The following is an 11,815-nucleotide window of genomic DNA, read 5'->3' as shown; positions in this document are numbered from 1 at the left end:
CTCGAAGCCGACAAATGTTTTTATATATTTTTCTTTTTTTTAACCCTTCGAGCGCGCGCGTCGGGCCTCAGAGGCCCGAGCGCTTGAAAAAAATTCTGCAGAAAATCGGTTTTTCAGCGTAGAAACTCAAGTTCCCCAGTAGCTGCGTTCAAGGTCATTTGCCACCTGACCCCAGTCATTCTAGGAATTTCACCCCTCTCGTTTCTTGGAAAATGGAACACCTGCTGTCAGAAACAGCTGCGCGGGCCTCAAAAGCCCGATGCGAGCGTTCGCACAGCTGTTTTTGTAAGCAGTGGAGACGGTCGCAATAATGTCTCGATACTTGAGTTATAAAGAGGAATGCGAAAGATTACAAAAATTATTAGCGGAAGTTTCAACAGATGAAAAATCTCTTAATGAGGAATATGAAGAAATTGTTGATGAAGAATTAATTAGTGATCATTTATCGAATTCAGAAGAGGAGCTAGATTCAGACAGTGAAGTGTACGTTTGTGAATCCACCGATGATTACGTTGGGAAAGACGGTAAAACGATATGGCATAAAAAGGAGCCAAGGAAAAATGTGAGAACTCCTGCTCACAATATCATTTCAAAACTGCCTGGAAATATTGGCGAAACAAAAAATGTATCCTCGCCAATAAATTCTTGGACATTTCTGATTGATGAAAGTATGATATCAATTATTGTCGAGTGCACGAACATTTTTATTCGATCAATTGCATGTAAATTTGGAAGTGAAAGAGACGCTCATCCTACAAAAATTTCTGAAATAAAGGCATTTATAGGACTTCTCTATTTTGGTGGACTGCACAAATCTTCCCATGTAAATGTAAAGGACCTCTGGGCTACTGATGGAACAGGAATTGACATATTCCACCGTACTATGTCATATAAACGTTTTTTATTTCTGATGAGGTGTGTCAGATTTGATGATATAAGAGATCGTTCTTCTAGAAGAGAAGTGGATAAACTTGCTCCCATCAGAAATATTTTTGAAATGTTCGTCGCAAATTGTCAAAAAGTTCAAACTCTTGGAGAATATGTGACAATCGACGAAAAATTAGAACCGTTCAGAGGAAGGTGTTCATTTCGACAGTACATGCCAAATAAACCAGCCAAATATGGAATAAAAATTTTTGCCTTGGTAGATGCGAGAACATTTTATACATGGAACCTAGAGATTTATGCAGGAATTCAACCAGCAGGACCATATAACGTTGAAAATGGCCCAGACAAAATTGTAAAGAGATTACTAGAACCTATTTTCAATTCAGGACGCAACCTAACTGTTGACAATTGGTACACTAGCTATGATTTAGCAAAAGACCTATTGAAGAAATAAAATTACACTTGTGGGAACAATCCGAAAAAATAAAAGGGAACTTCCAAAGGAATTCATTTCTGGAAGAAAACGAGAACAATATTCAACATTATTTGGATTCCAAAAAAATTTGACAAAGGTTTCTTACGTACCGAAAAAAAACAAATGATTTGTTCTTTTATCCTCAATGCATAATGGTGGTACAATTGACGCTTCTACAGGAGAAGCAAAGAAACCAGAGATTATAACATTTTATAACCTTACAAAGGGCGCAGTTGATGTAGTGGATGAAATGTCAGCTACATATTCTACTGCGAGGATAAGTAAAAGATGGCCTATGGTCATATTTTTCAGCATGCTGAATATTGCTACTGTAAATTCTCGTATCATATTACTGTCATCAAATACGCCACCCGTTCAGTATAAGAAAAAAAGTTTATTCATAAAAGATCTTTCTTTAGAATTATTGAAGGACCACCTTCAAGAAAGAAGTATGCAGGCTACTCTTCCCCGTCAATTGCGTGACCAATTGAATTGTAACCGCAGTGAAAATTGTGATACTCCCCCGCAAAAAAAGCAAAAAATTTCTAGAAAAAGATGCCATGTATGTCCCAATACAAAGGACAGAAAATCCCAAATGTGTTGTTCCGCGTGTAAAAAAAATGTATGCGGGGAACATAGCAGCGTTGTTTGCTGCAAATGTCTCTAAAATGTAAGTTTTATTTTAATTTACTAATGTAGAAATAATTTTTATTAATAAATACTAGTAATAATTTATGTCTCATGTATGTTTTGTAATTTTCAGTTTTAAAGAGAAAAGAACCTTTAAACAATTTTAAATATTTTGTACTTAAACTAGTTGTAATTGTGTAAATTGAAAGTGGCATTTATCTGAAAAACATTATTTTATATTTTCAGTAGTATGCTTTTGTGAAACTTAGATTTTCGGTAACGTAAATGTAATTTTATTTGCGTTTTTCTCACGAAAAACGATTTCGGGCCTGCGAAGCCCGATGCGCGTCTTCGAGTCACAACAGAAGTGCGTGTCTTCGCGGGTTAAATTTATTATAACCATTTTTCGCCATCATTCCTACTGTTAAAGTGAAGTATTCCAGTCATATACGTCAAAAATAGAATTTAATTTAAAAAAAATGTCTATATTTATTCGAAATTTTAGTCGCCGAGTTCACGCACATGCGCAGAATTCATTCGTATTCTTAGGATTGTGCTTTTAGACCAGACTGACGCCGTATATAAACTTTTGCTGGACAGCCGTAATGAGAATCTTAGACCTTTCAGAAGAGCTCGGGGTACGAGGCTTGGTGGCTGGATCGGCAGAGTGTGGCACTTAGTTTTGCAGGTCTTCAGTTCGAGGCTCGAAGCCGACAAATGTTTTTATATATTTTTCTTTTTTTTAAAATTTATTATAACCAATTTTCGCCATCATTCCTACAGTTAAAGTGAATTATTCCAAGTCATATACGTGAAAAATAGAATTTTATTTAAAAAAATGTCTATATTTAATCGAAATTTTAGTAGCCGAGTTCACGCACATGCGCAGAATTCATTCGTATTCTTGGCATTGTGCTTTTAGACCAGATTGACACCGTATATAAAATTTAGCTGGACAGCCGTAATGAGAATCTTAGACCTTTCAGAAAAGCTCGGGTTACGAGGCTTGGTGGCTGGATCGGCTGAGTGTGGCACTTAGTTTTGCAGGTCTTCAGTTCGAGGCTCAAAGTCGACAAATGTTTTTATATATTTTTCTTTTTTTTTTAAATTTATTATAACCAATTTTCTCCATCATTCCTACAGTTAAAGTGAATTATTCCAAGTCATATACGTCAAAAATAGAATTTAATTAAAAAAATTTTCTATATTTATTCCAAATTTTAGTTGCCGAGTTCACGCTTATGCGCAGAATTCATTCGTATTCTTAGCATTGTGCTTTTAGACCAGATTGACACCGTGTATAAAATTTTGCTGGACAGCCGTAATGAGAATCTTAGACCTTTCAGAAAATCTCGGGTTACGAGGCTTGGTGGCTGGATCGGCAGAGTGTGGCACTTAGTTTTGCATGTCTTCAGTTCGAGGCTCGAAGCCGACAAATGTTTTTATATATTTTTCTTTTTTTTAAATTTATTATAACCATTTTTCGCCATCATTCCTACTGTTAAAGTGAAGTATTCCAGTCATATACGTCAAAAATAGAATTTAATTTAAAAAAATGTCTATATTTATTCGAAATTTTAGTAGCCGAGTTCACGCACATGCGCAGAATTCATTCGTATTCTTGGCATTGTGCTTTTAGACCAGATTGACACCGTATATAAAATTTTGCTGGACAGCCGTAATGAGAATCTTAGACCTTTCAGAAGAGCTCGGGTTACGAGGCTTGGTGGCTGGATTGGCAGAGTGTGGCACATAGTTTTGCATGTCTTCAGTTCGAGGCTCGAAGCCGACAAATGTTTTTATATATTTTTCTTTTATTTTTAAATTTATTTTAACCAATTTTCTCCATCATTCCTACTGTTAAAGTGAAGTATTCCAGTCATATACGTCAAAAATAGAATTTAATTTAAAAAAATGTCTATATTTATTCGAAATTTTAGTAGCCGAGTTCACGCACATGCGCAGAATTCATTCGTATTCTTGGCATTGTGCTTTTAGACCAGATTGACACCGTATATAAAATTTTGCTGGTTAGCCGTAATGAGAATCTTAGATCTTTCAGAAAATCTCGGGTTACGAGGCTTGGTGGCTGGATCGGCAGAGTGTGGCACTTAGTTTTGCAGGTCTTCAGTTCGAGGCTCGAAGCCGACGAATGTTTTTATATATTTTTCTTTTTTTTAACCCGCGAGCGCGCGCGTCGGGCCTCAGAGGCCCGAGCGCTTGAAAAAAATTCTGCAGAAAATCGGTTTTTCAGCGTAGAAACTCAAGTTCCCCAGTAGCTGCGTTCAAGGTCTTTTGCCACGTGAACCCAGTCATTCTAGGAATTTCACCCCTCTCGTTTCTTGGAAAATGGAACACCTGCTGTCAGAAACACTTGCTCGGGCCTCAAAAGCCCGATGCGAGCGTTCGCATAGCTGTTTTTGTAAGCAGTGGAGACGGTCGCAATAATGTCTCGATACTTGAGTTATAAAGAGGAATGCGAAAGATTACAAAAATTATTAGCGGAAGTTTCAACAGATGAAAAATCTCTTAATGAGGAAGATGAAGAAATTGTTGATGAAGAATTAATTAGTGATCATTTATCGAATTCAGAAGAGGAGCTAGATTCAGACAGTGAAGTGTACGTTTGTGAATTCACCGATGATTACGTTGGGAAAGACGGTAAAACGATATGGCATAAAAAGGAGCCAAGGAAAAATGTGAGAACTCCTGCTCACAATATCATTTCAAAACTGCCTGGAAATATTGGCGAAACAAAAAATGTATCCTCGCCAATAAATTCTTGGACATTTCTGATTGATGAAATTATGATATCAATTATTGTCGAGTGCACGAACATTTTTATTCGATAAATTGCATGTAAATTTGGAAGTGAAAGAGACGCTCATCCTACAAAAATTTCTGAAATAAAGGCATTTATAGGACTTCTCTATTTTGGTGGACTGCACAAATCTTCCCGTGTAAATGTAAAGGACCTCTGGACTACTGATGGAACAGGAATTGACATATTCCACCGTACTATGTCATATAAACGTTTTTTATTTCTGATGAGGTGTGTCAGATTTGATGATATAAGAGATCGTTCTTCTAGAAGAGAAGTGGATAAACTTGCTCCCATCAGAAATATTTTTGAAATGTTCGTCGCAAATTGTCAAAAAGTTCAAACTCTTGGAGAATATGTGACAATCGACGAAAAATTAGAACCGTTCAGAGGAAGGTGTTCATTTCGACAGTACATGCCAAATAAACCAGCCAAATATGGAATAAAAATTTTTGCCTTGGTAGATGCGAGAACATTTTATACATGGAACCTAGAGATTTATGCAGGAATTCAACCAGCAGGACCATATAACGTTGAAAATGGCCCAGACAAAATTGTAAAGAGATTACTAGAACCTATTTTCAATTCAGGACGCAACCTAACTGTTGACAATTGGTACACTAGCTATGATTTAGCAAAAGACCTATTGAAGAAAAAAAATTACACTTGTGGGAACAATCCGAAAAAATAAAAGGGAACTTCCAAAGGAATTCATTTCTGGAAGAAAACGAGAACAATATTCAACATTATTTGGATTCCAAAAAAATTTGACAAAGGTTTCTTACGTACCGAAAAAAAACAAATGATTTGTTCTTTTATCCTCAATGCATAATGGTGGTACAATTGACGCTTCTACAGGAGAAGCAAAGAAACCAGAGATTATAACATTTTATAACCTTACAAAGGGCGCAGTTGATGTAGTGGATGAAATGTCAGCTACATATTCTACTGCGAGGATAAGTAAAAGATGGCCTATGGTCATATTTTTCAGCATGCTGAATATTGCTACTGTAAATTCTCGTATCATATTACTGTCATCAAATACGCCACCCGTTCAGTATAAGAAAAAAAGTTTATTCATAAAAGATCTTTCTTTAGAATTATTGAAGGACCACCTTCAAGAAAGAAGTATGCAGGCTACTCTTCCCCGTCAATTGCGTGACCAATTGAATTGTAACCGCAGTGAAAATTGTGATACTCCCCCGCAAAAAAAGCAAAAAATTTCTAGAAAAAGATGCCATGTATGTCCCAATACAAAGGACAGAAAATCCCAAATGTGTTGTTCCGCGTGTAAAAAAAATGTATGCGGGGAACATAGCAGCGTTGTTTGCTGCAAATGTCTCTAAAATGTAAGTTTTATTTTAATTTACTAATGTAGAAATAATTTTTATTAATAAATACTAGTAATAATTTATGTCTCATGTATGTTTTGTAATTTTCAGTTTTAAAGAGAAAAGAACCTTTAAACAATTTTAAATATTTTGTACTTAAACTAGTTGTAATTGTGTAAATTGAAAGTGGCATTTATCTGAAAAACATTATTTTATATTTTCAGTAGTATGCTTTTGTGAAACTTAGATTTTCGGTAACGTAAATGTAATTTTATTTGCGTTTTTCTCACGAAAAACGTTTTCGGGCCTGCGAAGCCCGATGCGCGTCTTCGAGTCACAACAGAAGTGCGTGTCTTCGCGGGTTAAATTTATTATAACCAATTTTCGCCATCATTCCTACTGTTAAAGTGAAGTATTCCAGTCATATACGTCAAAAATAGAATTTAATTTAAAAAAATGTCTATATTTATTCGAAATTTTAGTCGCCGAGTTCACGCACATGCGCAGAATTCATTCGTATTCTTAGGATTGTGCTTTTAGACCAGACTGACGCCGTATATAAACTTTTGCTGGACAGCCGTAATGAGAATCTTAGACCTTTCAGAAGAGCTCGGGGTACGAGGCTTGGTGGCTGGATCGGCAGAGTGTGGCACTTAGTTTTGCAGGTCTTCAGTTCGAGGCTCGAAGCCGACAAATGTTTTTATATATTTTTCTTTTTTTTAAAATTTTTTATAACCAATTTTCGCCATCATTCCTACAGTTAAAGTGAATTATTCCAAGTCATGTACGTGAAAAATAGAATTTTATTTAAAAAAATGTCTATATTTATTCGAAATTTTAGTAGCCGAGTTCACGCACATGCGCAGAATTCATTCGTATTCTTGGCATTGTGCTTTTAGACCAGATTGACACCGTATATAAAATTTTGCTGGACAGCCGTAATGAGAATCTTAGACCTTTCAGAAGAGCTCGGGTTACAAGGCTTGGTGGCTGGATCGGCAGAGTGTGGCACATAGTTTTGCATGTCTTCAGTTCGAGGCTCGAAGCCGACAAATGTTTTTATATATTTTTCTTTTTTTTAAATTTATTATAACCAATTTTCGCCATCATTCCTACAGTTAAAGTGAAGTATTCCAGTCGTATACGTCAAAAATAGAATTTAATTTAAAAAAATGTCTATATTTATTCGAAATTTTAGTTGCCGAGATCACGCACATGCGCAGAATTCATTCGTATTCTTAGGATTGTGCTTTTAGACCAGACTGACACCGTATATAAAATTTAGCTGGACAGCCGTAATGAGAATCTTAGACCTTTCAGAAAAGCTCGGGTTACGAGGCTTGGTGGCTGGATCGGCTGAGTGTGGCACTTAGTTTTGCAGGTCTTCAGTTCGAGGCTCAAAGTCGACAAATGTTTTTATATATTTTTCTTTTTTTTTTAATTTATTATAACCAATTTTCTCCATCATTCCTACAGTTAAAGTGAATTATTCCAAGTCATATACGTCAAAAATAGAATTTAATTAAAAAAAATTTCTATATTTATTCCAAATTTTAGTTGCCGAGTTCATGCTTATGCGCAGAATTCATTCGTATTCTTAGCATTGTGCTTTTAGACCAGATTGACACCGTGTATAAAATTTTGCTGGACAGCCGTAATGAGAATCTTAGACCTTTCAGAAGAGCTCGGGGTACGAGGCTTGGTGGCTGGATCGGCAGAGTGTGGCACTTAGTTTTGCAGGTCTTCAGTTCGAGGCTCGAAGCCGACGAATGTTTTTATATAATTTTCTTTTTTTTTAAATTTATTATAACCAATTTTCGCCATCATTCCTACAGTTAAAGTGAATAATTCCAAGTGATATACGTCAAAAATAGAATTTAATTTAAAAAAATGTCTATATTTATTCGAAATTTTAGTCGCCGAGTTCACGCACATGCGCAGAATTCATTCGTATTCTTAGGATTGTGCTTTTAGACCAGACTGACGCCGTATATAAACTTTTGCTGGACAGCCGTAATGAGAATCTTAGACCTTTCAGAAGAGCTCGGGGTACGAGGCTTGGTGGCTGGATCGGCAGAGTGTGGCACTTAGTTTTGCAGGTCTTCAGTTCGAGGCTCGAAGCCGACAAATGTTTTTATATATTTTTCTTTTTTTTAAATTTATTATAACCAATTTTCGCCATCATTCCTACAGTTAAAGTGAAGTATTCCAGTCATATACGTCAAAAATAGAATTTAATTTAAAAAAATGTCTATATTTATTCGAAATTTTAGTTGCCGAGATCACGCACATGCGCAGAATTCATTCGTATTCTTAGGATTGTGCTTTTAGACCAGACTGACACCGTATATAAAATTTAGCTGGACAGCCGTAATGAGAATCTTAGACCTTTCAGAAAAGCTCGGGTTACGAGGCTTGGTGGCAGGATCGGCTGAGTGTGGCACTTAGTTTTGCAGGTCTTCAGTTCGAGGCTCAAAGTCGACGAATGTTTTTATATATTTTTCTTTTTTTTTTTTAATTTATTATAACCAATTTTCTCCATCATTCCTACAGTTAAAGTGAATTATTCCAAGTCATATACGTCAAAAATAGAATTTAATTAAAAAAATTTTCTATATTTATTCCAAATTTTAGTTGCCGAGTTCACGCTTATGCGCAGAATTCATTCGTATTCTTAGCATTGTGCTTTTAGACCAGATTGACACCGTGTATAAAATTTTGCTGGACAGCCGTAATGAGAATCTTAGACCTTTCAGAAAATCTCGGGTTACGAGGCTTGGTGGCTGGATCGGCAGAGTGTGGCACTTAGTTTTGCATGTCTTCAGTTCGAGGCTCGAAGCCGACAAATGTTTTTATATATTTTTCTTTTTTTTAAATTTATTATAACCATTTTTCTCCATCATTCCTACTGTTAAAGTGAAGTATTCCAGTCATATACGTCAAAAATAGAATTTAATTAAAAAAAATTTCTATATTTATTCCAAATTTTAGTTGCCGAGTTCACGCTTATGCGCAGAATTCATTCGTATTCTTAGCATTGTGCTTTTAGAACAGATTGACACCGTGTATAAAATTTTGCTGGACAGCCATAATGAGAATCTTAGACCTTTCAGAAAATCTCAGGTTGCGAGGCTTGGTGGCTGGATCGCCAGAGTGTGGCACTTAGTTTTCTAGGTCTTCAGTTCGAGGCTCGAAGCTGACGAATGTTTTTATATATTTTTCTTTTTTTTAAAATTTATTATAACCAATTTTCTCCATCATTCCTACAGTTAAAGTGAATTATTCCAAGTCATATACGTCAAAAATAGAATTTAATTAAAAAAAATTTCTATATTTATTCCAAATTTTAGTTGCCGAGTTCACGCTTATGCGCAGAATTCATTCGTATTCTTAGCATTGTGCTTTTAGACCAGATTGACACCGTGTATAAAATTTTGCTGGACAGCCGTAATGAGAAGCTTAGACCTTTCAGAAAAGCTCGGGTTACGAGGCTTGGTGGCTGGATCGGCAGAGTGTGGCACTTAGTTTTCTAGGTCTTCAGTTCGAAGCTGACGAATGTTTTTATATATTTTTCTTTTTTTTTAATTTATTGTAACCAATTTTCGTCATCATTCCTACAGTTAAAGTGAATAATTCCAAGTCATATCCGTCAAAAATAGAATTTTATTTAAAAAAATGTCTATATTTATTCGAAATTTTAGTTGCCGAGTTCACGCACATGCGCATAATTCATTCGTATTCTTAGCATTGTGCTTTTAAACCAGATGGACACCGTATATAAAATTTTGCTGGACAGCCGTAATGAGAATCTTAGATCTTTCAGAAAATCTCGGGTTACGAGGCTTGGTGGCTGGATCGGCAGAGTGTGGCACTTAGTTTTGCAGGTCTTCAGTTCGAGGCTCGAAGCTGACAAATGTTTTTATATATTTTTCTTTTTTTTAAACTTATTGTAACCAATTTTCGTCATCATTCCTACAGTTAAAGTGAATTATTCCAAGTCATATACGTCAAAAATAGAATTTTATTTAAAAAAATGTCTATATTTATTCGAAATTTTAGTTGCCGAGTTTACGCACATGCGCAGAATTCATTCGTATTCTTAGCATTGTGCTTTTAGACCAGATTGACACCGTATATAAAATTTTGCTGGACAGCCGTAATGAGAATCTTAGACCTTTCAGAAAATCTCGGGTTACGAGGCTTGGTGGCTGGATCGGCAGAGTGTGGCACTTAGATTTGCAGGTTTTCAGTTCGAGACTCGAAGCCGACAAATGTTTTTATATATTTTTCTTTTATTTTTAAATTTATTATAACCAATTTTCTCCATCATTCCTACAGATAAAGTGAATTATTCCAAGTCATATACGTCAAAAATAGAATTTAATTAAAAAAATTTTCTATATTTATTCCAAATTTTAGTTGCCGAGTTCACGCTTATGCGCAGAATTCATTCGTATTCTTAGCATTGTGCTTTTAGAACAGATTGACACCGTGTATAAAATTTTGCTGGACAGCCGTAATGAGAATCTTAGACCTTTCAGAAAATCTCAGGTTACGAGGCTTGGTGGCTGGATCGCCAGAGTGTGGCACTTAGTTTTGCATGTCTTCAGTTCGAGGCTCGAAGCCGACAAATGTTTTTATATATTTTTCTTTTTTTTAAATTTATTATAACCATTTTTCGCCATCATTCCTACAGTTAAAGTGAATTATTCCAAGTCATATACGTCAAAAATAGAATTTAATTTAAAAAAATGTCTATATTTATTCGAAATTTTAGTTGCCGAGTTCACGCACATGCGCAGAATTCATTCGTATTCTTAGGATTGTGCTTTTAGACCAGACTGACACCGTATATAAAATTTTGCTGGACAGCCGTAATGAGAATCTTAGACCTTTCAGAAGAACTCGGGTTACGAGGCTTGGTGGCTGGATCGGCAGAGTGTGGCATTTAGTTTTGCAGGTCTTCAGTTCGAGGCTCGAAGCCGACGAATGTTTTTATATATTTTTCTTTTTTTTAAAATTTATTATAACCAATTTTCGCCATCATTCCTACAGTTAAACTAAATTATTCCAAGTCATTTACGTCAAAAATAGAATTTTATTTAAAAAAATGTCTATATTTATTCGAAATTTTAGTAGCCGAGTTCACGCACATGCGCAGAATACATTCGTATTCTTAGGATTGTGCTTTTAGACCAGACTGACACCGTATATAAAATTTTGCTGGACAGCCGTAATGAGAATCTTAGACCTTTCAGAAGAGCTCGGGTTACGAGGCTTGGTGGCTGGATTGGCAAAGTGTGGCACTTAGTTTTGCAGGTCTTCAGTTCGAGGCTCGAAGCCGACGAATGTTTTTATATATTTTTCATTTTTTTTAAATTTATTGTAACCAATTTTCGCCATCATTCCTACAGTTAAAGTGAATTATTTAAAGTCATACGCGTCAAATATAGAATTTAATTTAAAAAAATTTCTATATTTATTCGAAATTTTAGTTGCCGAGTTCACGCACATGCGCAGAATTCATGCGTATTCTTAGCATTGTGCTTTTAGACCAGATTGACACCGTATATAAAATTTTGCTGGACAGCCGTAATGAGAATCTTAGAGCTTTCAGAAGAAGTCGGGTTACGAGGCTTGGTTGCTGGATCGGCAGCGTGTGGCACTTAG

General features: G+C 35.7%; 1 protein-coding gene across 1 annotated transcript; it reads left to right on the top strand.

The window, feature by feature from the left end:
• Positions 1 to 310: 310 nt before the first annotated feature.
• On the top strand, positions 311 to 1,342 carry LOC129966442 (piggyBac transposable element-derived protein 4-like). Its single transcript, XM_056080866.1, has one exon. It carries the CDS (start codon positions 311 to 313, stop codon positions 1,340 to 1,342), a length of 1,032 nt encoding a protein of 343 aa, XP_055936841.1.
• The last annotated feature ends 10,473 nt before the right edge of the window (positions 1,343 to 11,815 follow it).

This window comes from Argiope bruennichi, chromosome 4 (assembly GCF_947563725.1).
Source record: "Argiope bruennichi chromosome 4, qqArgBrue1.1, whole genome shotgun sequence".
Classification (NCBI taxonomy): domain Eukaryota; kingdom Metazoa; phylum Arthropoda; class Arachnida; order Araneae; family Araneidae; genus Argiope; species Argiope bruennichi.
The sequence above is the reverse complement of the archived record's forward strand: the minus strand, read 5'-3'. Positions and strand labels throughout refer to the sequence as shown.

Coding starts and splice junctions, on each gene's coding strand:
- LOC129966442 (XM_056080866.1), top strand. CDS start 311: ATGTCTCGATACTTGAGTTATAAAGAGGAATGCGAAAGATTACAAAAA.